The sequence below is a fragment of the Nanorana parkeri genome, unplaced genomic scaffold (assembly GCF_000935625.1).
Source record: "Nanorana parkeri isolate BGI_ZX_2015 unplaced genomic scaffold, ASM93562v1 scaffold375, whole genome shotgun sequence".
Classification (NCBI taxonomy): domain Eukaryota; kingdom Metazoa; phylum Chordata; class Amphibia; order Anura; family Dicroglossidae; genus Nanorana; species Nanorana parkeri.
In genome coordinates this window covers 422360-449785 of record NW_017306643.1, presented here as the reverse complement: position 1 = coordinate 449785, position 27426 = coordinate 422360, and the positions used below count along the sequence as shown (strand labels likewise).

General features: G+C 43.9%; 1 protein-coding gene across 1 annotated transcript in view; it reads right to left on the bottom strand.

Annotated features, from left to right (window-relative positions):
• The window catches only part of EDC4 (enhancer of mRNA decapping 4), a 631081-nt gene that overhangs the window by 186445 nt on the left and 417210 nt on the right, over positions 1-27426 (bottom strand). The window contains exons 21-22 of the mRNA XM_018559011.1: positions 18519-18674; positions 13856-13971 (exon numbers count right to left, since the gene is read on the bottom strand). Coding sequence (XP_018414513.1) covers positions 13856-13971; positions 18519-18674 — 272 coding nt within the window. The remainder of the gene's footprint in view (positions 1-13855; positions 13972-18518; positions 18675-27426) is intronic.

The following is a 27426-nucleotide window of genomic DNA, read 5'->3' as shown; positions in this document are numbered from 1 at the left end:
TATAATGTATTGCTGGGACTTGTAGTCCTGCATAGCTGGTGCTATTCTGCATTGCTGTATAATGATTATACAGCAATGCAGAATAGCACCAACTATGCAGGACTACAAGTCCCAGCAATACATTCTATAATTATGTAGTGATGCACCAGTGCCAATACTGGCCGTTTTCACGAGTACTCGTGAATATGCCCCGATACTACGCGCAGGCGAAATGACCAGGGTTGCAGCCGTCGCATTTGCGACCGGGTTCTGGTGTTCAGCCAGTTGGAGGGAGCCCAGAGAGAAAGAAGAGGACCTGCCACCCGCAGCTGCCTCATGTTGCCTGCTTTGTTTTTGATACTTGCGGACCACAGTTCAGACAGAGGGATGGTGAAGACGCTGTAGGGGGGGTGTGGCCAGTCAGGGAACTCTATTTGCATGCACTATTTTGTCTGAGCGCATCGGAACACAGGCATTGATTTGCCATGAGTTACAGTGCAGGCGATCGCACTGCGGCCGGGGGTGTGCCTGCGGTGCCAGTGACTTTAGTGCACCGCCACGCCCCCTCCCACCCCAGAATCAGTAAGCCAGCCGGGATGCAATCCAGTATGTTCCAGCACCAAATTGGGCCAGAACGCACTGGGGCTGGTGTGAACTAGCCCTGAAAGTCATAACATACATACTGTTAGTTAATAGAAAAAAAAGGTATTAAAATCATGTTGGTTTTTTTTTGTGCATTTGCATTTTCGACTGGGCCCTGGTGTTCGGCCAGTTGGGGGGAGCCCAGAGAGAAAGAAGAGGGCCCGCCACACGCAGCCGCCTCATGCTGCCCGCTGTGTTTTTCACACTTGCGGACCGCAGTTCAGACAGAGGGATGGTGAAGACGCTGTGGGGGGGTGAAGTGGCCAGTCAGGGAACTCCATTTGCATGCACTATTTTTTCTGACTGCGGAGTGCCGGCATTGATTTGCCATGCGTTCCGATGCAGGCCATCACACTGCAGTGCCGTTGACTTTAATGCACCACCACGCCCCCTCCCACCCCAGAACGCAGTGAGCTGGCCAGGAGGGACCACAAGTCACAGTTGCATTTGTCAGCTTGTGGAGGGGCAAGGGCTTGTAGCAATTGCCCTGTATCTGCTGCATTGCTCGGACACTGAGCAATTGACAGTCTGCGGCTTAAGACATCTACTTGGGAGGAGCCGTGACGTTGTGGGAAGGTGGGCGGAGCTACCCTCTGATCCCAGAATGCCGGAGAACCTGACAAGGTAATTACATTACAGATAGCAACCAGGCACCATTATTAGTTATACCTCTAACAGTGAGTAAGAATTGCCCTAATACACGTGTCAAACTCAAGGCCCAGGGGCCGAATCCAGCACACCAGGCCATTTTCTAGACTTCTGCTTTCAGATCTAGGTATTAAGTTATTACTAAAACCAGTGATAATCGAATGCAGAGGCAATTATGATGAAGATTAGATACATTTATATAGTCTTACAGGCCCTGAGGGCAACCATAATGTTGATGCGGCCCACGATTAAATTGAGTTTGACACCCCTGCCCTAATATATAAAGGTTGTGGATACGTTTCCATTAGCTTAGATGAGTTTGAGTTTTGATTTCTCTTCCACCTGAAAGAAGTAGAAAAGCAGAAAAGTTTAAAATACCTAGGCCATTGGTCTATTCTATTACTTGATCTCTGGGAGTCTAGGCTTTGTTTACCAACCAGGTTCAATTGGTGGGACAAGTAAATGACCAAGCCTGTGATTGGGTGAAACGCTTAAAGAGGGATGGAACTTGGGTGGGACATTTGTGGAATGGACGAGTTTGAATAAAGTAACAGCTTTCCAGCAATGTTAACTGGTGAGCGGTCGGATTGCTGTGACTTAGACTGCAAAGCAGCTGATTGCTTGTATTTGGTGTATCAGTAAGTTTGGACTTTGTATATCAGAATTATCTTCATCAATCAATGATATAAGCATTCACAACGGACAGCTATGCCACTGTTATTTTAACAATTCGCCAAAAGGAGGCACAATTTTCTTATAGCGTCTCTTGCATTTGCCATAAACAGGCTAGTCTGTGAATACTCAATGTACTTGCTTTTATTTTTTTATCAATTCCATTTGGGATACAAAGTGTTCTTCATTTACCCAATATTTACTGAACCATAGAAATAGTGGTCTGTTTTGATTACCTTCATGTATGGATCTACCAATCTGCAAATCAAATTGGGATACAATACATCTTAGCCTCTCTGGTACTCTTTGAACGTTGAGGATTGTTGTACAATTGTTAGTCAGTGATTGCTCTATACACTGATGTTTGGATTTACAAATTTGTGATTTTGCATGGATATAAAAAAAAATAACAGCTACTTGGAGTTTACCAATTTGAAGGGAGAATCATAAATTAATCTCCAGTTTCTATAACTGTGTATTCAAGACTTATTTTTTATAAGGTTCCGCCCATTCATATAATATACAAACAACATAGATTTTTTTTCCTTGCTGCTATAAAACATTACACACACATGGGAACTTTTCAGATCTTAACATAGAGAGATACATTTGGGACTAATATATGTAATTGTTTTCTATTTTTAAACTGTTTAATAATAAAAACTGAAGTGTTTAAGAAGTGGTACCAAACTTTAAAGTACCATTAAACTCTTGTTTTTTTTTTGCATATATAACTTCTGCTAGCAAGCAGTAGATATATGCAAACTAATTTCAAAAATAAAGTTACCAAAAGGTAATTACTTACCTCTGACTCCGCCGCTCGCTCCCGTCTGAAGATCTGAAGCTTCTAAACCGGCCGTGCAGAACGAGAAGGCGGGCGCATGCGCAGTAGAAATCTTCGTCAGGGAGAAGAGGAGAGACACGAAAATGGCACTTTTGGCATAATGCAAGGTACACACACTCAGATAATGTAGATAATTGAGGATATGGTATAACTTTATCCTCAATTATGAATGAATGGGAGTGATCTACATCACCCCCATTCATTCATAATTATAGTAAACAATGTTCTCATGTTATCAATGAACAGGAACACTCCTAGAGGATTCCTGTTCATTGATAACAGGGGACACAGAAAAAGAGATTGAGGACTTTGTGTTCTCAATCTCTTTCTATTTTAAAAGGGAAATATCAGGGGTCTGTTTAGACCCCTAATATTTCTCCAAAGCCCCTAAAAGTAAAGTAAAAAAATAAAAATATTTAAATAAAAAAATTTATAAAAAAATTAAAAAGTTTATAAAAAATAAATAAAAATAAAATATTAAAAAAATAAAAATAAAAAACATTTTCGGTTTCGGCCTGACATTTTTTTTAAATTTCGGTTTCATTTTTAAAATTTCCATTTCGGTGCACCTCTGATATAAAGTCAAAAAGACATACTATCACTTCGTCAGTTTGTGAGAAAACTCGCCCCTTCTTGATAAGCTCTGGTTATCAGATGTGCTTTGGATTACTGTAACTCTACCACAATGAAAGGAAATTCCCATATATGTGCAGATTTTTAATTAAATGAAATGTTTTACCGTTTTGTTATTTTTGTATATTCTTTATTTCAAGGTTTTTCAATACAATATACATAGCAAAAGGAATTTATAAAAAAGGGTATTTAGAAAAACACACCTGGGAATTGTACAATGTACAATGAGGAGCATATAAAAGTAGAGGTACCCACAGGAGGAAAGATCCTCCCCTACCAAGGTCAGCACAGGGAGAACCCTAGGCACCACAAGAACTCAGTGGATTGACAAGATTGACTACATGCTCCCAGGGAGGGCCCCCGAGCTGAGTGAATCAATCATCGTTGACTTATACCTGGAGGAGTTATATGAAAATAGAAAAATACGCAATCATAAATAAAAACAAAACATCTGCATGATCATCAAAGTTGGGGTGGACTCCGGAGAATAGCTCAAGCTCAAGTTCCAACTAAGGCATGGGTAGCATTTTAGTAGTATAGAACAGAGGTAGATAAAGAAGAATACAGGGTAAAAAAAGGGGGAGCATCGGGCAATAAAGAAAAAAAAAAAAAGTAACGGGTAAAGGATTCGCCATTGAGCGGTGAAACGACCCCCGGGCTGAAAGGACATGGGAGAAACCAGTGCCTCAAGCAGAAACCTCTGATAATAAAGCAGAGAACTCGGGTGGCCGGACAAATTCTGTCCAGGAGAATCACGTCTGGCAGTGTCTATCGTGACATCTGGTCCTGTGAGAATTGGACAGTGAGATCTCGCTCCCATTTTCGCACGTAGTCCGGAACAAATCCTGCTGCAGGTGTAAGTAGTAGAGAATATATGAAAGAGACTGCATGACGAAGAGGGCCCAATTGGACACATTCCTTTTCAAAATTGGTTAGCGGTCGAGCAAAATCTGCAGCAGGTGGTAGGGAACTTATGAAATGGGAAAATTGGATGCTCTTCCAGAAGCCCAGATCAGATGTCTTGGGAGTCCGAGAGAAGGAAACCTCTGGATGGCGAAGTACCATCTTGAGTAAAGTGTATGACTAGGAAGTGATCGAACTCTAGAAGCGACCAGAAAGCGACATCCTCTAGTCCTGGAGTAAAGGACGAGTTGTCCAAGATCGAATAAAGGGAAGAGTGTTGAGGTGAAATATGGGTAGACTCAAAGAATCCACTACCAACATTCCATGTGGCCCCGTGGGATGATTATGAACACGTAATGGGATATGTGTGGAACACCAGGGAAGGCATTGTAGAGGTATGTCTAGGTCTGCCCTCTCTACTTGCACTCAAGGCTTCAAGTCTCCATTACGGTACCAGTCTAGAAATCGAGCAAGCCGCGTAATAGGCTGATGCATCAGGCTGTCCAATTCCACTCTGCGCTTTAGAAAGGCGTAGGAGAGAAAATTTCAATCAGAGAGGGGGTGTGGGGGGTTTGTTCGTCCAAAGAAATTGTGATAATAACCTATTTAGTGATTTTAGAAACCAATGCGGAATCCTGATTGGCAGAGCCTGGAATAAGTATAAAATCTGAGGCATAATGTTCATTTTAATAATGTTACACCACCCGAACCAAGATAACCTACTGGAGGTCCATTGGAGTAGATCCAATTTTAAATTTAAGGAGTAGTGGTGGAAAATTGAGGGTAAAAGTCTCAGTTAGGTCTCTGGGTATCATGGTGCCTAAGTGTTTGATCGCTGATGAGGACCATTTAAAAGGGAAGGAGGTTTGCTGATTGAGGACAACCGAATTCGAAATGGAGACATTGAGTGGTCTCTGATTTGGAATAGTTAACGAGCAAGTTGGATAGTTTGCCAAATAATCGGAATTCCTCTACCAAGTTGGGTAAGGAAACCACCGGGTTAGATAAAAAGAAAAGTAAATCCGCGAAAGCAGCCACTTTTTGTGGAGCAATCGCCCCGATTGAGAGGCCTGTGATATCTGGATGGGATCGGATTTTACAAAGAAAAGGTTCCAATGTAAGAATAAAGAGTAGGGGGGATAGAGGACAGCCCTGCCTTGTGTCATTGGCAGGCCCGGATTCCCCACAAGTCCACCGAGGCCCGGCCTCGGGGCGGCAGGGCGCAGAGGGGCGGCAGCGGTGTCCTTTTGGGGAAGTTGCCCTCTCTACATTCAGTCCTGCTTTGTACAAGCAGGACTAAATGTAGAGTCGGGCCGCCGATTTTTCGTTTACATGTGAACTCGGCGATGTCGCTCCGTGTAGACAGTGAGAGGGGAGAGCTGTGCTCTTCCTCTCTCACCTGTCACAGGAGTTCCAGCACAGTGCTGTGCTAGAACTCCTGTCCTGGAGGTGACAGGGTCATCAAAAATTAGAAGAAATAATTAAATAAAAAGTGATAAAAAAGTAAATAAACAGTAAAAACTATTTACACTAACCCCGCCGCCCTGCCATCTAGTTGCCATTCTCCACTGATGGGAAGGGGGGGAAGGGGGGTGAACGATTGAAGGAATTAAGGATGCAAGTCTAGAGGCAAGAATTTCAGTGGAGTTTTAGGTCCACGTTTACTAAAGAAAATCGGCCTGTTGCTGGAGCAGAAAGTGGATCCTTCCCTTCCTTAGGAATCACGGTTATATGCGCTCTAAGGGCATCTCTAGGGAAGAAACCCCCAGATTCAATGTTGTTGAACGCATTGAGAAAGTACAGTGAAAGAAGATCTTTAAAGCATTTGTAGTATACTAAGGTAAATCCGTCAGGGCCAAGTGCGTTCCCTGTATTGGTCTGGGCAATAGCTTGTGTAAGTTTGTCTGTGGTGAGAGGTTAATCCAAGGAAGAAATACCGTCCTGAGAGGGGAGTCGGATAGGTAAGTGTCGATCACGTTAGTAAAGGAAGGTTCACGAGAGTCTCTAGATCCTGAGCTAAGATTATATAGGGACGCATAGTAGGGTTGAAAAGCCTCAGCAATGTCATCAGTCCTAGAAACCCTAGATTGCCCTTGTGTTTGAATTTTTGGAATAAAGTACCGTTCCCGTTGTGTTTGCAAAGCTCGGGCTAGAAGTCTCCCGCACTTGTCCCCAAACTCATAGAAGGTCCGCCTACATCTAACAAGTGCGCATTTGGCCCTAAACATGGAGAGATTTCAAACGCAACTGCAGAGAAGCAGGTTCCTCCATAATAGATGATGCAAGGGTGCGTTTGTGTGTCATTCCCAGATGGAGAATTTCGGTTAGTAAATTAGTTATATGGGCGAGTCTAGCCTTCTTAATCCGCGAGCCATGTTTAATAAGAACCTCCCTGATCATGGGGTCAGAGTCTGGGTTCGAGTTGAAGGAAAAAAAGAATGAAGTTCCGAGAGGATGTCTTAGAAGATAGGTCAGTCTTGCAATAGACCTTTATTTGGCCTCCAAGTCCATGGTGGCTTGGGACCCTGAGAAAGGTCAAGAGCAAGTGAGATCTCTGGCATGTTCGGAGAGGGAGATGGAGCCTATGGACGCGTCGGATAAGGAACCTATCTATTCTTGTATAGGACTGGTGGGGGTTAGAAAAGAAGGAATCGTCCCTGTCAGTTGGATGAAGTATACACCAAACATCCATGAACTGGTGCAATCTTAGGCATTTACTAAAGCGTCGAATAGCTTAGGACAAATGGGAAGAGGTCTTGGGAGGAGTCTTAGATCTGGTCTAGTACCAAACTGAAGTCTCCCCCAACCATCTGCACCCCCTCTGTAAATGCAGCTAAGTGATCTAGAATTTATTCCAAAAAGGAAACCTAAGTAGCATTGGGGAGATATAGATTAGCAAAAGGTACAGAGTTGGCTATCCAATGTCCACTTGACAGATATAGCTCGCCCCTCTGGGCATAACCATGAGTCTACAAGCTTCTTCAAGTTACGGCTAAAGAGGATACTTACTCCCTTAGTTTTAGAGTCAGGGGAGGGGCAATGGTATATTGGTGCATGAGGATAACAAAGATTGTGAAATCTGGGGACCTGATCTGATGTAAAGTGATTTTTCCTGTACAAAACAAATGTCAGCCTACCTCCGCTTGAATTCCTGTAAAATCATGGACCTCTTTTCAGGTACGTGTAAACCCTTCACATTGAGGGAGATTAACAAATTACTTCTGGTAGAAGACATTGCGGTAGGAAGGAGTCTCAAGAATGTAGGCAGAGGAATGTCACCTAATCACAGAGGGGTGTTCCCCTGGAGCCCAGGGGACAGAAAGGTAAAGGGGGGGAAGAGAGTGGTAGGAAGGAAAGAGAAAGATGAGAAGAAAAAAAAACTCCGGGTTAGGATCAGAGTAGGCAGAGGGATGAAAAGTTACAAAAAGAAGTGCAACTAAATGAGGTTAAAAAAAATGCCTCAATACAAACTATGCTGGAGGAACAGCCTCCGGTGTGTTCTGGGCCTAGTGGGTGCTAAGCCCAGAGGTCACGGAGTCAGAAAGTGACTCCGGGCATTGACTTTACATGAACATGAAGATCATCACATTGAACAGCATCAACTCTATGCTATAACTTTAGGAAACAGGCGTTTTATACTGAGGAGAGGAAAAAAAGAAAGGGAACACTAATGTATGAAAATGTTTTAAAAAGTCCAGTCTGGAAGTTTTGTTAAACAGAAAGAGGGAAGAATGCCAAGAGTACCAGTGAGGGTGAAAAGCATGACAAACAGAAGAATTTGGTCATCCCATATGTAGCTGGGGTGTCTGAGAAACTCAGAAGGGTTTTTAAAAAAACATCACATCCCTGTCTGCTTTAAACCCAGCAATACACTGAGGCAACAACTGGTTGACCCAAAAGACCCAACGTCAAAACACAAGATGAACAACATTGTGTATGCAGTCCAGTGCAGTGAAGAGTGCTCTGAATTGTATGTCGGTGAAACATTGCCGCAGATACACCAGCGTATGGCACAGCATAGAAGAGATAAACCCTCTGGTCAGGATTCAGCAGTATACCTACATCTAAAGGAAAAAGGTCACTCCTTTGAAGACAGTCAAGTACGCATCCTAGACAGGGAGGACTGGTTTAAAAGAGGCCATTTATGTAAAAATGGAGAAGCCAAGCTTGAATAGAGGTGTGTGTGTGGGGGGGACATCTATTGTCTGCCACATACAATGCTGTTTTAACACCTTTCTCTGGGCAGGTTATTAACACCTCCTAGCTCCAATTATGCAAATGCAGTCAACAGCTGGTTATGATTAACAGATTATGTGGATTTGAGCAACATTCACCATATTTATTCCCAGATAATTTTTGTACAAGTCATTCCGAATTGAGAAAGCTGGTTGGATGACCAGTAAAACATCTTCAAGAAAAATACAGCAAGTCCAGTTGCCTTGACTTATTTTTTACAGATCTACTGTAGGCTTTGCCACCTCTGCCTACGTGCGGTCCAGTTCACGGGACATTGGAATCACCTGGACTCGTTTTGCTCACACCAGATTCCTGGGTGACATTCACATCTCGTTTGCTGTGAGCTTCTCCTAGAAGGAGCTCTCACATGCTTTTATGTGTGTTATTTGAGTTTTCTTGTTTTCTCTCTAATATACACCAGATAGTCTGGATTTCACCTTCGCACCCACTGCTTAAAATCGAGTGCCATGGTCTGTTCCAGTTCCAAGACTAGACTAGAGAAAAATTCAAAAGTTAGGAAGCAGCTGTCATTTTTAAGGAACATACACAGCTCCTGGGATTTGTGCTTCCCAGTTTTAACCAGTTGACATCCGCGGTGTTAAACCCCCTTCCCATCCAGGCCATTTTCAGTATTCAGCGCTGCGGTACTTTGACTGACATTTATTCCGTCATGCAATGATGTACTGAAATGAATTTTAAACCCTTTTTTGGGGACAGATAGAGCTTTGTTTTGGTGGTATTTATTCACCACTGGGGTTTTTATTTTTTTACTATAGTAAGGAAAAAATACCTTTTACAACGGGCGGACGGCAAGTGGTTAATGTAGGATTTAAAAAAATATATATATTTATTAGGGATGCACCGATACCATTTTTTCAAGTACAAGTACTGATACTTGTCCAAAGATACTTGTTTGCCCCCTCTGCTTCGGGTGTGAGACAACTTGATCAGTTCTCACGGGAATCTCTTCATATGCTGGTCCAATGATTCAGATTCTCGGATATCCTAATTCCCTCCTGGTCGCTCAAGATCCAAGCTGCTCCACTGGTCTTCTTCCTTCCTCTCCTTCTCTGGACTCTTACCTCTATCTGCTCTGGTACTTGAATCTCCCCTACACACAGGCTCTTGGTTGTTGTACTTTCAAGATAGAAACTTTTATGCCTCCTTGGCGTGTCAAGCGGATGTTCACAGATCTCACAATGCCTTTAAAGAAATGTGTCTTCAGTCTGAGGGACCTACTCATGTTGTTTACACGCTTTACAAAATGTTGCTTTCAGATGTCTATACTTCCTTTCCACTATACTTGTCTGAGTGGGAACTGAACCTTTACTAATTATAAAAGGGTCAAGGTCTCTGTGCTGACCCATGCACTTACAATGTCTATTGCGATCCAGGAAAGGCACTACAAAATACTTACCCATTGGTATTATTGTCCACAGAGAATGTTTCCAGGTACCTCTGATCTTTGCTGGTCTTGCCTTGTGGGAGTTGGTTCCATTGCGCACATTTGGTGGTCCTGTCCACGGATTGCACCATTTTGGACTAAGGGGATGTCTATGAGAACATGACGGGCTCTTCAGTTCCCGGAATCCCTCAGGTAATCTTACTGTCCCGGAATCCCTCAGGTAATCTTACTGTCCATGTTACCAGGCTCCCTTTCCACGCTTAAGGGCCTGCATTTTACTTTTTTCCACAGAACGAGGAAATTATGTGGAAAGTGTGGATTAAGAAGACGGTGTAGTTTGATGGGGCAGTTATCACTGTTCTCCCGGATCTGTCCTGCCACACGCTCTACTTGCATCGGTTGCTTCGCCTATTGCTGGCTCCGATCTCAGCTGGAGCGACCTACAAAACGGGGACACCCCTTCCACCTGCAGGTCCAGCGAAGGGGAGCTTCCTTCACGCTACTGACACCTGAACAGCTCCTGGAGCGCTTCGTGTTTTTAGAGGCTAAGCCGGTGGAGGTTCCGAACTGGCTTATCCCATCGGCCCGGTGTGCTGCCTGCACCCCATTCTCAGCGTTCCAGAAGAAGCAGATCCCGTTCCAGAGCACAACGAGACGGACCCCCTTACTCAGAATTAGTATGTCCGCCGCTGTATTCTTTCTTGCTGAGGAGATATTGCAACCTGAAGATCTTTAGCTCTCAGTTTCCCCAGTCACTGGTCGAGACACGAGTGTGGGGTGAAACAAACTCTAATTTATTGAGCAACTGCACAAACTTTTATACAGCAAGTGATGAGATCAGATTATAATCCCATCACATCCACCCTGCCTTCCCCAGACAATCGGTCTGCTCAACACCACAGGGTTTCCCCTGCTAACGAGCTCCAGAAAGCCATAGCAGGAACCTGGCCAGAATGTCATTGTTCTGAGCTCCTTCAGAGTACAAAGGGAGATAACGAGGCATGGTGCGGATAGTCTTTTCATAACCAGGTCACACAGCATAACACACTTAAACCTAACCCAACACCAATACACATTTAACTTATAAACTCATCACCATATCGTCACAGTGGTCTCCTGAGTTGACGGCTTGCCTGTCGGGACTTTTCTTGGGTAAGCTCGGGCTATCTATTGCCTTGCTCTCCACCTGCTTTTCCTGGCTTGTTGCCCCTCATTCAGACTGTCGTCTTACCAGAACTTTCTGCTACTGTACCCCCGATGCTGGTGCTGGTTATGTACTGGAACAGACCTGGCCCTTTTCAATTCCACCCCCGGTGGCCTCACGGTTGATTCTGGACTGGGCCTCTTCTTGAACGCTGCCCCTAGGACTCTGTTCCAGTCTCCTGTTGCCCCACGACTGATGCCGCACAGGGGGTTGGATACGAATGGCACCTCCCCAGGATTGGTATAGGTTTATGGACCATTGTTTTACATTGACTTTACATTATTATTTCATGTTTTCATTTTCTGTTTCCGGCTAACGAGGGCCAAGAGGATGTGTGTGCCCACGCAGTGCCGGCTGGGCACCTGGGTGGAGACAGACTACCCTTGCTGGGCCCCACCCTCCTACTCCCTGTGCGCAGGGGGGTGGAGAGGGGCTGATGGAAATGGACTGTTTGAGGGAAATGCCGTCAGGATCCTGGGCAGGGCCCCCCTGAGCCGCTGGTGTGTGGTGGGTCTGACTCCAATGGGGAGACCCTGTGCGGTGACACTGACACCGATGTGTTGAGTTTCAGGCTGCATGTCTAGTAGTAGGTGCCCCTGCCCTGTGGGGTCTGACTGTATGCAGCGATGGCCCCTCCCCTCCGTGCGTGCACAGTACTGTCTGGGGGGCATTATTAAGGTGTCTTGAGGGATTCTCAGGTGTCCACCTCACTGTGCCTGCGAGATGCCATCCACCCTGTCCGAGTAGATTGCCATCAGGGTGATGTTTGGCCTTGGAGAGGGGCTGGGCCAGGTCCGTTATTTTGACGGCCTGTTTGAAGGGGCCTCTCTCGGTCCCTTTTGGGGGCGGGTTCGTCTGCTGGCGGGCGAAAGGGATGGTGACCATGCGAAAGGGATGGTGACCAACGGGGACACCACTTTGCATTCAATGTCCCTACGGGACGGGTCGTTTGTGGGTCTTGGTGGGACGCTCTCTCGCCCACTGGCAGGGAATATATATGGGGGTCCCCAGATGAGAACTATCCTATCCAGGCTTAGGCGGGCACGGGGGGAGGGGAGAAGTTCAGACATGGGGCTATCGGCAGTGTACTCCCTCCATCTAATTCACTTGGAACGGTCTCCTCCTGGGCTGAGTAAAATATTATTGACCTACTCGAGCACTCGTCCTGAGTTGCACCCGACTTAAGGGAGTGGATTACCCGTTTAGTCCTGACGGCATATTTGCTCAGCGTGCACCCCGTGCCTCTCCCAGAGTAGTCTGGTTGGGGACGAGCCTTCCTCTTCTCCCAATAAGTTGGTGCCTGCGGGAGCACCTCTTCCTGCCTTTTTTGCTTGCCATTTACCCCACTTAGACTCCTTCTTTACCTATAAGGCAGAAAGTTGTTTTGCTTTAGATTTTAGTCTTTCTTAGTTTTCCTTCTCTTGTCTCTTTTTTTGCCTGCTTCTTCAATGTATAAGTCTTCGTCTTCTCTCCTTTTCTTGTCCCCAATCCCCTTCTTTGTCCTTCCTCTTCCTCTCCTTCTCACTCTTATCATTTCCTCTAGCATCTTTTGGCCTCCGTCCACCTCAGTCCTCCTTCTTTTGTCGTTCTGTGTTTCTTTCCCATGGCTCAGCAGCGGGGTGATGGCTAGAGGGTCTTCTCCTCTAAACTCATGTCAGGGAATGTGAAGAGTCGGAACGTACCGGAAAAAAGGTCAAGAGTGTTGGGGGACCTGTGGAGGCATCAAGCTCAAGTGGCGTGCCTGCAAAAGACCCACTTCCGTCTGCACGATGTCCCAAAGCTGTCCGAATGTTAGATTCCCCCATGTGTACCATAGTGTCTCTTTTGGCTACTTTCGTTCCCCCTGGTTCCTGTGTTCTGTAAAGTAGCCACCACTACAGGTTCACTCCCGTGGTGGACTACAATCTCATGTTTAAGTTTACTAACTTGTATTGGGATTGCAGTCCATCACAGGAGGGAGTCTGGAGTGGTGGCTATTTTACAACACACACAGGGACCATGGGAAACAAAAGTAGCTACCCTCCAGAAGGAAGTATGGTGTCAGCACACATTCAGAGATGATTTGAGGAGCTACAGCTAAGTGATGCATGCATTTTTAAGATTTTGAGTTTAGTTTTACTTTAAGTAGAGAACTAATGAGGGGAGTGTATAAGTTAGTGGAGTATTCAATGGTACTTACCTGCAGCAGCAGTTCCTTCTATAATCCCAGCAAAATTGCAGGGTGTCTCAGCCTACCTTACATGAAACTACTGAAAGGGTTAAGTGCTTGATTTGTCTAGAGGGCTTAAGCAGATTCACTTACATAATCCTTGGTCCCGCTGACTCCCTCTGGGCTGCACGACCGGTGTCTGCAGCCTCTTTTAACCTGGGCTCTGGCGGTCTTAGGACCGCTGGTGTTATCACGTCTTATATAGGTCCATTGACCTGCATTAGACTTGAGGATGCCAAAGGACATTCCATAGTCGGAGCAGAAGGTGAGTGCCAGTCACAGCGAGGTCCAAGATCAGGTGAGTGAACCTTTATTCGATCCCCCTTAAAAAAAAACCAAAACACTTAACTCTTGCAGTGCAGGGGTAGCCCCACGCCAAGGGTTAGCTTGTGATTTTGCTAGAGTTCTTTTTTTAAGGGCAACATTACCTTTTCGAACGAAAACAGCATCAGCTAAGGTCATGTACAATTTGAAACTTACCTTGGATTTGACTATCTTGATAACACTGTCCTTTACTGTTCCCTCCACTGATGTGAATTTTGCTGCAATTGTGCTACTAAGTTGCCCAGTCACAGGCTCCAGAGTTTTATTTATACCTTTAATACAAAGAACAACAGTTTTAAAATCTATCTTTTGTAAACTGCTTCTTAAAACTCCAAAAATATAATATTTAAAGGTCTTTGATATCTTGATTGACCTCCCAGTACTACTAAAATACCACAAAGGTGAAGACTATAAGACTAATGAGAAAATCTGTACATCAGTGCAAACATCTAGCCTGCACCTCTCCAGCAGTTAATCACAAAGCATTAAAATTACTTCAACCAGACTTTAAAAACTGCAAAAGTTAGCTATGTGGGGTAAACATACAACATCAGCATAGTCTTACTATACTCTGTTTGCCAAAAGTTACATCAGTATTAGTTTACAAAAATATACCCATAAACACAATCCAACAGTTTCTATAGCCAAAAGCTGAATTTTGGCTTACTGTGAAATCTGTTTGTTGCAGTTCATTAGGGAAACACAGGACAGATGAAATTTCACTACTGGATTATGATGCTGCCTAAAGTAGGTTAAAAAAAAAACATCACTCGTAAAAGGGATCTGTCCATCCAATACTTTATTTGCAAAAAAGCAGCAAACGCTGACATGTTTCAGCCCCCAAAACTAGGCTTTAGTCGTAGCCTTAAAGAACACAGGACACTAGGAAACAAGGGACAAGACAGAGCGCCTCAATAGTGTAAAAGTGTAATTTATTTGTACAACACGCAAATAAAAATTTACTTACAGGAAAGTCGGTGCTTAAAAGCATACAAATGGTGATGAAGTATAAAATCTCTAGCAGCGGAAGTCTGAAGGAGTACAGCACATCAGCGTCCTCTGACCCCTTGAGTTCTAAAGGTCAGATGACGCTGATGTGCTGTACTCCTTCAGACTTCCGCTGCTAGAGATTTTATACTTCATCACCATTTGTATGCTTTTAACCACCGACTTTCCTGTAAGTACATTTTTATTTGCGTGTTGTACAAATAAATTACACTTTTACACTATGGAGGCGCTCTGTCTTGTCCCTTGTTTCCTAGATCGATGGTCTTTTTGACCAGTGAGAGCTGCCCTTTGAGTGTTTAAGCCAACTTCACAACCAGCCCATCTTGCAACCAGAGGCGCCGGTTTTGGTTTTTTCAACACAGGACACTGGCCAACAAAGCTATGTACCAGCTAAGTGTAACCCCTCCCACTTCCTGCATGCTCCAGTTTTAAAGAAAAGCAATAGGAGTGGATCATAAGACCGAGTGGTGAGACCAATGTCCCTTAAAGAAATCCTAGAAATAGATTTTTTTTCGGTAAGACAAAAATATAATTTTCTTAATCATTCATTAAGGGAGACAGCACAGATGAAAGCTTTTGAGCTTTCATCTGTGCCGTCTCCCATAATGAATGGGGGACACGCAAAAGCAGTACAACGGAGCATTAGATGAGGCCTAAACATTCACCTGGTAAAACTTCATGAACCAGTGAACAGATCACGAAGTGGCAATCTAGCAAATCTGAGAAACAGATCATAAAAAAAACAAGAGGCATTAAATGACCTAGCGGAGTGTGCTCTGACTAGAAATTGTAGAAACCTGTCCCTAAGCCGAAAGATGGTGGAACAAGAGATGGAAGAAGCAGGTTGCTCCATACAGGGACACTGAAACGTGAATAAAAAAGAGAAACAGTCAATCTGAATGAAGCAGTAACTGAGATGTAAACCCAAAAGGCACACACTGCCTCTAGACAATGGGGTGAAATGTACCTGGGATGGGTCGGAGCAGGACAGAAAAATGAAAGAACAATGTCCTGATTTTCTGAAATGAAGTAACCACCTTGGGAAGAAAATAAGTCTTAGGCTTCAAGACAACCGTGTCTGTGTATAGCAGAAAAGGATTGCCTCGAAAGAGGCCACCCTCAAAAGTGGAGGGTTGGACAACTCCTTGTCTGCAGAGTCAAATGTCTCTCTTCTGGAAGAAAAGTAGCTATGTCGGAAAAATGGGAATATGCTAGTAGGCATCCTTGATGTCCATAAAGTGTCCTGGATGCAGAATGCTTCTACTCAGAGAAAGGCAACAACAACCTTTAAAACCATTATGGGGCAGAATGCCACCACTAACTTTTGGAACAGTGAACAGGCTGGAGCTGGAGTAGAACCCCTGAAAGCTTTTCATTTTAGGGACAATGACTATGACCACATGAGAGAAGAGCTGAGCCAGAGCAACAAGGTCTGCTAGCCTTTGAGGAGTTGTCAGGTTTGACAACATGAACTGGGGTGGAGGCAGAGATTGAAACACCAGCTTGTAGCTCCAAGACACCGTGTTCTGGACCAAAGCATACTAAACGTTGCCGGTCCAAGAGGCCCCAAGCCCCATTGTGAGGAGGACTTGTTCAAAGGCTTTGGAGGATTGAGAGTCCCAAGGCTTGTGGTGGAACTGAGTCCTGGCTTAGGACTTGAACCTAAAAGCCTGGAAGTAGCAAATAGAACTCCTTTTAGACTGGAAGTAGCAAAAATAACTCTTTTTAGACTCAGAAGTAGAGGGTTTCCTAGTCTTGGGCTTAGCTTTCTTTTGCTGGAGATGTCCCTCTTTGATAAAATTGCACAGGGATTCAAATATATACGTAATGCAATATGTGGTTCTTGCACTGATATTCTGCAGACCAACACGTAAGCCAAAGGGTCTTTTGCACGTGAACAGATAGAAGGGTCATACTGAATACGAGGCATACAACATAATATAATGTAAGGGCACATGCATGAATTTCAAATGCTCCTCTGTTTACATAAATCTCTTTAGGTACGAATTTGTCTAACAGGGACAAGGTACACTCCTCATCATCCTCAGCTGAATGTGCAGAGGCAACAGTAGCTGTAGGAAATTTAGAAACAGACCCAGGAGGAGAGGTTGTGTTACACTTTTGACACCTGCGTCCTTTGCTATCAGGGTTGAAAATGTTCTCAAAGAAGTCTGCCACAGTGGCACAAATTTCTCCTTGGATAGTAGGAGGGGAACACACATTAGGAAGCTAAAAAAGACCAAGAGGAGAATGGACTAAAGAAGGGGGCAGGTCCTTAAGAAAGAGTAATGCAAACACCCCTGAACTGTTGCTTGTGAGCTGGAAAGCCTGCCAGACTGCTTCCCTTACACTTATAATCCGCTATACTGTGAATATGTAAAGTGAGTAAACACAAAATGGGTACTCACTGACCACTGCTGAAGCTGGGGGTGGGGGGGGGGACACTGCTGCCCATCACTAGTTCACTGAAAGGCAGGCAGCAGCAAGGTGGACAGGTCTTAGACCTTGCAAGGAGCCAGTTGGGATCTTATAAGCATCAGAAGAGGGCAGGGTTACTGCCCAGTGTGTCTCAGTCACAGAGAGATACATGAGACAGATTTAAAAAAAAAAAGTAAAACAGCCCAACCAAGGACAGTGTAGAAATGTAGGGAAGGTGCCAGGCTCTAAAGGCAGGGGCAAGCCCTGAGTACTCACCGAATAAGGAGTTCAGGATGGCAAACTGGGACTCAGGCAGGGCACATAGGAGCAATTCAGACAGTCTTTGCCCCTCTGGTAAGAGGGACAGGATTCTACCCGGTGGGTGTATCACAACCATGGACTTGTGAAGTGCTCTATGGTTAAATCACATTTACAAGTGTCTAGAATGCCCCAGCAGAGTCCAGTGGCTGCATTTCACATTATAGGATAGCCAGCTGGGTCCGGGTATGGCCTACATGGCTATGCCAAGGTTCAGCCGATCTAGAAATCTGCAAAATGAGCACTTCTGGCTGTGCAGTATATGTAAAATCTTCAAAGAAAAAGGATCTTGACAACAAGCATGGAGTTAAAGGAAATGGGTTTGGTTCTTTTTGAGGAGAGAAGACTCCATCCTCCTAGAACAATAACAAAAAACTGGAGCATGATGGGAGTGGGAGGGGTTATATTTAACTACCTCATGTATTTGCCAGTGTACAATGTCCTGTAAGCAGTTGCATAACCCAGTTGCCTACGATTTCATCTGACCTGTGTCCCCTAATGAACAATTAAGAAACGTTTCTATTAGTTTTGGATAAAATGGGGAAGGATTAGAACCTGTCAGGTTTTAATGCTGTCCAGGACTCCTTTAGAGAGATTTCCCCCTTTACTCAATGTCTTAAGGAAAACCTTCTCACCACACAGGAAGAGAACCACAGAGCAATGCATTAGTAGTTTGTTTTTTTCTTTAACATTTTTTTAAAGTGAAGTATGGGAATGCTGGGGTGTATAGATACTTTATTGTATATTACTGCATGAAGTAAGGAAGGACTCTGCCAACCAAATACAAGCAGTGTGGGCAGAAGATCAATAACCTGGTGTTAGAGAGTATTCAAACCCTGATAAAGGCACTTGGCAATATTTTCCTGTGACATCCATCTTAAAATGCTATAGAAAGGTACTTGAGCTCTGTCAAGACTGCTAGTCTTTTAGCTTTTAAACTGGGAATTCACATCTCAAGTTTTGGAGCAGGTCAGAAGGAGAAGACAAATGGCTAGAGAGGTTACATACAAATTACTACTTTAAATAATATAACTATTAAATATTTTAATACCATACGCGAAACAAAAAATCTCACATAGCGGAACAGTCTTTTTAATCTCTTCCCGTATAGTTTTGTCAAGACGATTGGTTAGTGACCCAGACAGTGAATGTGAAAGTTGCTGAGAAAGATATTCTTGTAGCTGACCAGTTCGCTGCTGTCCGTCACTTAGGATTCGATCTAATCTTCTTTCTGAGACATGAACTGTTAAGGAATGTGTAAAGGATTACATGCAAACACACCAATACATTACTAACTTTACAAGAAAAAAACTTTAAAGCCACACACACACACCAGTTCAAAGGTAATGTAGAGCTCTTTTATGCACAGTAATACAATACGCATCATTAGTCATTTATTTTCTATGGCACACTAATGTACAAAAAAAATGCAACACTCAAAAACACACATCAATGCACAAATAAGAATAGTGAAAAGGTGGAATCAATAACACAACTCATCCACTCTGCTAAAATGAATAATATTGTTTTTGTTAAAGAAACTGATGCTCCGGAATTTTTTGGTAAATTGTCATGACCAAGTGCTTAAGTATTTGGAACCGCAAAGCAGCCATTTCTGTAGAAATGGCAAGCATTTTAAATAATAAATTCTTCTGAAAGGCAAGACGTGTGAACAACTTATGAGGACCAACCTATTTAGACCTATAAAGATCTTTCACAGATTACTTTGCAGAATAGGTGCTCCCTCCAACCTCTGCTGAATGTTCTTTGAGAATATAATATTCCGTATCGATGGCGATATCCATTTGGCCTGTAGGCCACCAAAGTGGTTCACACTGCTCTTTTGCACACGCCTACAAGACTTTTGTACTCACCTTCGTATTTCAATGGTGGACCTGTTGGACTGGTATGGCTCCTTCCAACTACTGAGAGAGTGGCTGCATGATGCTTCTGAATTGCCCTGAAGGCCACAGTGTCAAAACTCTTCTGTTCTGGATTTGCCTGCTCGTCGGCACTGACACTATCCCCATGGGGGCACCCCAACACGCAGACCAGAGAGGCTCTCCGAGAGCCAGCTGTTTCCCAAGTTAACTGCATTACGATACCATGGAGTCAGACCTTCTTATCCCACACAGACTCCGTTTCTCTCCACTCCACCCGTTACCCTACTGATCCCCCTTGTACTTTGTTTCCTTTTGACTACTAACTTTTGCAACCAGAGCTTTTGATGATACTACTTACTACCACCATCCTGCCTTTGTATGTGAGGCGCCTATGAAAAACTAGTATATGCAGTTTATTTTCCCTCCCTCGTGGCATGTGCCGGTTGCCTGTGTCAGTTGGGTTTTGGGGGTCCGCTGGATTGATTGCTTTTGGATTACTCCAAGTGACATGCCTAATTGTATACATGTCCTGTCATTGCTCTTGCTCCCTGTAATTGTTTTTTGCAACTTTTTTATATCACCATCCTGGAGCTACATTGTCCCTTCACTACACTACCCTTTTGGTCCCTTTTCCATGGTCATGGGGTTCTTACCTTATTTAGACATGCCCCTTACCGTGTTTAAGTTTGTACCCTATTCAACCTCCTGGTCATGGTCTTACCTAGCGGGTGCCCCATTTGCCACACTTGTTTTTTTCCCCCACTATCTGGCTCCTGACAATATGGTTATATCTCTCTGTCTTTATTGACTTTTGATTTAGTTGGACATTATGCCATTGTTTGCCTATTGCTATATGCTATTACGGATCCTTTAATATAGGGTTGGTTTGACCGTCCATTCTAAGGTTGACTGATGTGCATCAGTCTGGGTGGTTGTCTTGAATACATATGTTACAGACACCGTTTCTATTACTTTACTAATCTTTTATATGGACAAATAAAACAGTATTTCATGAGAATGCGCTGTTCTTTGTTTTCTTTTGCAATATACAGTTAGTTCAGAGACCTTTTTGCTCACTTCTTTTTGTAGTTTACTTATACAACATATTGCTATGCCTGTATGATGTAGCTCCTTCCAGTACACTCTGTTTTACGTCACCTAAATGGTAGCTGTTTATTGGTGAGAGGACTTGCTTCAAGACCAGGACATACAAAGGATACTGCAATGAGAAGCCATTCTTCTTAGGCCAAGTCCTGCTCATCACGGAATTTGTGGAGCCTGCAGCCTAAGCTAAGTACATTTTCAGTGTTTCCCCTCCTAGAAATTACATGTACTAGAAGATAGTGTAGTGGGTGCATGTGATAGTATGTTTGTAGCAGCCTGTCTTGTTTATGTATTTGTTTGCTTTTCCTGTAACTAAGTTTGTACACGCAGCATTTTCTCCAAGTAAAGTACTTTTAATGCTACTGGGTCAGTTTCCTTGAGGTTTACTGCAAGAACAGACAACAAATAGAAATTAAAGTTTTGCCAAGCTTTACAGCTGGGCTCATCCTTGGGATAAGCTTGACGTCTCTGGGATTTGTAGTCCAGAGCATTACATCCTCCTCCAGTAACAAACATTTCTCTACACAGAATATTGCTGCTCAATTTCAAACCTACTATGAACAACTCTAATTTGGACCAAATGGGCACCCCTCATCCCTCTGGATCTTCCAGCCTGGAGGCTATCTCCTTTTTCTTGACTCAATATAGTCTTTTTAAGCTTGGTGATGATGATGTCATTGTTTTTGAGGAACCGTTCTGTCCTGAAGAGGTTCAAGAAGCTATTTACCAACTGAAATAAGCAAAAGCTTGGGCCGCAATGGTCTTATTTCTCTTCATCACAAAGCTTTTACAGATTCCCTTGTTCCGCTATTTATAGCAGCTTTTGACCCTCCTATTGATTCCCCACTGCTTTCTCACCATATCCTAGAAGTGCATGTAATGGTGATCCCTGAAGAGGGCAAAGACTCTGCCTTTTGCACCAGTTATAGGCTGAGATCCCTACTCAAAGCTGACCTCAAACTTTACATAAAGGTTCTGGTGAACCATCTTTTGCCTCACCTCCCATCGATTTGGTTCAAATGGGCTTCATCCCTAAGCAGGGAATCTTGCGACAACACCATTCAGACACTCAATTTACACCACTGGGTGACTAATATGCCCATTTATTCCTAGCTATAGATGCTGAGGTGTTTAATAGAGTGCCCTGGGGCTACATGCAAGGAACTTTGCACTTCCTAGGCATTCAATCCAAGATGCTCACCTGCATTATGATTTTATACACTAACCCTCATGCTAGAGTCTGTGTCAATGGCCACCTATCGGGCGCCTTCTGCATCCACAATGGAAGCCGCCAGGGCTGCCCGTTATCCCATTTAATTTTTGTCCTTTCTCTCATGCCCTTTCTCTGCATGGTAGAAAATGAAAACATTCATGGTATTTCCATGCCCTCTCGGACTTACAAAGTTTCAGCATTTGCAGAAGACCTCCTTTTTCATCTTACCCAGCCTCTTCTGATGCTCCCGAACCTCCTGAAAGTGTTCAAAGAATTTCACTCCCTATCAAATTTTAAAATCAACTGTTGTAAAATATTCACTATGATTATCTCCCTTCCAATTGCTGTGATAGACCAATGTAACATGAACTTCCCTTTCGGATGGCAATCATCAGCCATCAAATACCTGGGAATGTATTTACTGGTGAATCTCAAAGATTTATACTCTCTTTATTTTCCACCGTTTGCTGAATGCCCATCGAAAAGGTTTGCAAGATGGAGACAAGACTCATTTCTCTTGGTTGGGGAGGGCTGTAATCTTAAAAATGTATGTATTGCCCAGACTCCTTTACCTAATCCAAACTAGTCATATATGTCTCCCCTGTATTTTTCACTTCTGTTAAGTCTCTTTTCTGGACCTTGATTTGGAAAGGCATAACTTTTAGAATTTGTTACAAGCCTTTCCTTACCAAAATCCAAAGGGGGATAGGTTTCCCGAATGTTTTCAAGTACTGAGCCAGCTATTTAATAAGAATAGTCAACTGGAATATACATGCTACTCAAAAGATGTGGGATATTTTTGAACATTCGTTTTCCCTGCTCCTTCTTCGCTCATGCCCTTGGCATCCTAAGGCAGAAATATGCCCTATTTTACATACTCATCCTCTTATCTTTGTCTCACTATAAGTGTTCTACCGAATATGCACTTTTCTGGATATGTTCTTGTCTCTTGGCCCTCTGACTCTGATTTGCAATAATCCTGCCTTCCTCCTGGATATGAAAACACACGTTTCTTCATTTCTGGGTGTTGATCCATCCCTGCAGACTGTACAATTTTCCACTGATAGTTCTTTCCTATGCTGTTCTGATCTACAAGCAGCTCTCCAAGCCACAACCATACCACACTGGTCCTACCTGTAAGTACATCACTTTTTGAATGCACTCCCTAATAGAGCGGCATATGCTTCAAACGCTTATGCATTTCTACTTCTCTGGTTTGATACCTTGTTACCACTCTGTACTCTGGTTCATTTTCCCAGATTTTCGCCAAAAGGAGTTGTAGTTATGAATTGGGAAAAAGGAAACTAATGTCACTTTGACTGAAGAGGATTGTTAAAATATGAATGAATATTTAGGAAACCAACTACAAGCTCCGAACCAGATGTTACCGTACACCTGTTTTTTTTTTTAAATAAGATCGTTCCTCACCTCCCTAAAGACTGCTGGAAGTGCCACAGAGATAGGGGCACAATGCTACATATTTGGTGGTCATGTCTCACTCTTCTACTGAGTGAGAGTGACTTGAGTTCACTCTCATTGCCTAAATCGTAGGACACTCCTTACAATTCCACCTCGCACAGTTTTTGCTTTACTGTCCTTCAATGTCCTTTAACACCATGGTTCTCAACTGGTGGGTCGTCACGTGCAGCACTATCAGCTTTCGTGCCGAGTAGCCATTCAAAATTTGCTGCCCAGGGCTCAGTGTCAGCTTGAGGTGGGCTGGGGTTATGACTGCAAGGTAACTCTATCCATACGTGCATTGCTTACAGCTCCCTTGCGTGCCCTGTAGAAGTGCCTGGACTGAAGTGATGTCACATTCTGGCTCTGGGCACCTCTACAGGGCACGCAAAAGAGCTGTACAAGTAATGCACATATGGATGGAGCTCAATCACAGCACAGCAGCCCACACTGGACTGAGGATCCACTCTAGTTATCGTAAGGTAGAGAGGTGAGTGGATCCTAAAGAAGAATTTTTTTTGGAGTGTGTGTGTGTGCGAGATTGTGTCTGTGGTTGTGTGTCTATCAGTGTTTTTGAGGGCCCGATCACACTAGTGCAGTGCGTTAATCACACAGTGTCGTGTGATCAACAAACTGTACCATGCAATCACACAATCTGGTGCAGGAGGTTTATTGTGTTGCCATTCATTTGATTGGCACCCCAAACGCACCAGCAGCCCATAGTTTGATCACCCTCACCAGAACGCACAGTACCACAATGCCGTGCGTTCCAGTGGGGTGTGAGTTAATGACCAAGGACAAATGTGGGTCCTGAAGTTACACATAACCACTGCTTGAATGTATATAGACAGTCTATCCCCTTTCACCTACTGAATGCAACAAAATTGCTTGTATTGTGGCTTTGGAAATCCAGTTCCTTTTATTAAAGACTGGTTCCGCCAGATTGACCATGTTGCAACCATGGAGGAACTTATCCATAGTGACCGATGTCGTCGTATGTCCATACCTGGTCTGGCTGGGCCCTAAAGTTCACTCTTGTGTATACCCTTATTACGGAGGCTTATTGATAGTGACGAGCCTGTTCCTGTGACAATACTTTTTGCTGTTGCTTCTCCCAGCAATGCTATGCCACTCTACGTACATTTATATGAACCCTACATGCTCTCCATGAGAAATCTCCTGTTGATATTTGCGGGGGGGTTGGGTTCAGCTTCATCTATCTGTACTATGCTTTATTTCTTCTGCTTCTTCTATTTACATGACCTTGCCTGTTGCAATTTCTTTTTGTCATCACCCAATTTTCTTTTTCTCATCACCCCACCGCTCCTTTTCTTTTCATTCCTTAGTCATCCCTACACAGGGCTGGTGGCAAGAAGCCGCATTGACCTGGGCCCTGAATTGATTCCATTAGACCCAATGTGTCTTCTTAATTCTGTTACCAACTTCTTATGGAATGTAATAGCAGTCTCTTGATGAGATCTTTGCCCTTTAATGTTTTTCATTGCTGTATGTACTTCGTATTTACCATATGCTATAACTTTCTGATTTTTGAGATATTGGTTACTCCAACTATGCATGTCCTACCAAGCCTCCCCGTATGTAATGTTAAGCAGGGGAGTAGAGAGCTGTGTGAAGTTAGGTTTATTCAATTAACCAGGTCTGTGCTGTACTAGAATATTTCATTATCAGTTGAAGATTTGAACACTGTCTGTCCAAATAAAAGGGTTAAAGTCTTCAACGCATTGAATGCTAATGAGAAGACGCTCAGTCTGTTTGGGGCATGCTGTGTGAATGGGAACACAAACATTTAATGGGGATCTCTCAAATTTCACTGCAAAAGTGGACTAAATATTTATGGACTTTAAAACTTTAATATTTCAGTAAAATAAAAGTTGCAACGGTTATAAAATGTAATAAAGCTGAACTCCCAGATACTTAAAAAAATTACCCTTACAATGGCACATTACTGGCCAACAAAAATATGCAGGAGGTAGTAAAGGGAGGGCAAGCGTCAGCATCAGGAAGTGCAGAAGCTTTGGCTTTTAAAATGGCCCAACATTCAGGTGTACAGATGCCCAGATCACTTCTACTCATAGCAGATAGGACATCAATTTAAGTGCATGCCAAGCCAAATACTTGCAGGCTATATTAGAGAGATTTACCCTCACTTTCTGCCCCCGCTGACAACAGCTTTACCAGACCGAAGATTGGGAAAAAACAAAATCACACAGACGAAAAAAGCTAACAGGGGTTCCGTTCCAATCGTCTTCAACTCTATCAAAGAAATATATTTTTAGTTATGCCTGTGTTGCTGTTGTAGTTCCCCTCACTCCCTGTGTGGAAAATAATATTGAGAACAGGTGATAAAGTGAAGGTAATCTCTCTAATGGAGCATCAGATGGCAATAAAATAAAAAAAACAAAGGTTTGTCTTAACATCCACGTTATTAATGAAAACAAAAAGTGTAAGCTTGTTTTGACCCTTTAATTGCCATACTGTAAAGTCTACTTCAAGTTTTAATGTCGATGTATGGATAGTGCACTGCTTGGCTTATTATTAGTCAGGCTTCTACTGACTCTTTAATCCCGATGTTACAGGCCCCTAGCCAGATGAATAAGGCATTGCACTGGACAAGGAGTGCCAAAGTGGTTGGCCCCACACATTATGGCACTTTCATGTTTATCACAGTGAAAAAGTAATTGACAACACTGGGAGATCCAGTTCTGGTGTTACTAGAGTTGAAAGGATGTCATGAGCAGCCCAGTGGAAAAGGATGATTAGAAACAGGAGGGTTTTCCCCACAAATTAATATTTTCTCTAATCAGTCAGTGCTCCCTCCTGTGGAGACAGATTTTCATTAGGAGCAGCATGTGTGCATATTTGCTGCAGAAGCAGCGTGCGTGCAGATATACAAGAAGTGTGTGTCCAGCCCTATCTGGTTCTGTAGAAAGGTGTTTTGATCAGACAGAGATGGTGCTCAAATAAGCACCAAGCCTGTACAGTCCAAGCCAGGGGTCTGCAACCCGCGGCTCTTGAGCCACATGTGGCTCTTCCATCCCTCTGCTGTGGCTCCCTGTCCAGGGGCAGAACTACCGCCGGGGGCCTCGGGAACTGAGGCTGTGGGGGGCCCAGTGAGGTACGGTCCTGGCCCCCCCCGGTGGAATATGCGGCAGTGCAGGGTCCCGGGGCCCCGCACTGCCGACGGGCTTCTCAGCAAGGGGGCGGGTCTTGTGACTCACCTCCTCTCCCAGCCGCATCCCTTGTAACAGGCGGCGGGATAGGAGAAGTGTGTGCACAACATTCCACCGTCTGGGGCTGGGATGCTGGCTGTGAGGCTTGGCAGGTAAGTCTGAATGAGGAGCAGGGAGGATGTACAAATATGCCTGCTTGATTTCCACTGATGCCTGAAGTCTTCCAGGTGAAGTGAGGCGATGACAGAGCAGGTAGATTCCATACAGAAGTTTTGGACTCGCAGGAACCCATTGAGAATCTTCAGATTGAGAATAGGGCAGAACCTCCTTTTGCTTTGGGAAAAGTGAACAGGTAGTAGAATGCAAAAGCAAATAGAGGACAGTTCCCGGGGCAATGTCCATGCCTGTCAATTGAGGGACAAAAGTTTTCCTGGGGAAGAAAGACCCTGGACAGGGCTTTGTTGAAGATTGGGCCCAGATACTCGAAGAGATGAGGCAGATCCAACGTGGATTTTTTTGAGATTGAGGCTCTAGCTAAAGCCCTGCAGTGTCTGCAATGTCCTCTGGACATTGGTTGATCAGACTGATCCTTTAGAAAGACATCATCCAGGCATCTTATTATGTGGACACCCCGAGAGCAAAGCAGAGCTACTGTAGGACCAGGGCAAGTACCTTGGTGAAGATGCCAGGTGCAGTGGACAAACCTAATGTTGTGTGCACAAAGAAAAACACAGATAGCATTGATTTAAAGTGAAAATGGGGATGCGCAATTAAGCATCTTTGATGTTCACAGAGGCCAGAAGATTCCTCTGTTACAATAACAGTACAATAACTGAGCTGGTAAAAACTCTGTAACCTGCTGGATTCTATAGATAATCTTTAGATGCAGAATAAGACAAATGCCTCCTTTACCTTAGGACCAGTAACCAGGTTGGAATAGAACCCCTGGAAACATTTCTTGATAGGAACAGGGGGCAATGACCTCTTAACAGAGGAGCTGAGGAGCAGTGTACAGATCACCCTGCTTTTGTGAAGAGATAGGCCAATTCGAGAGCGTGAAGAGGGGAGGAGGCAGATGAACCCCAATTTGTAGCCATTGGATATTACGCTCTGGACCCAGACATCTGAAATGTT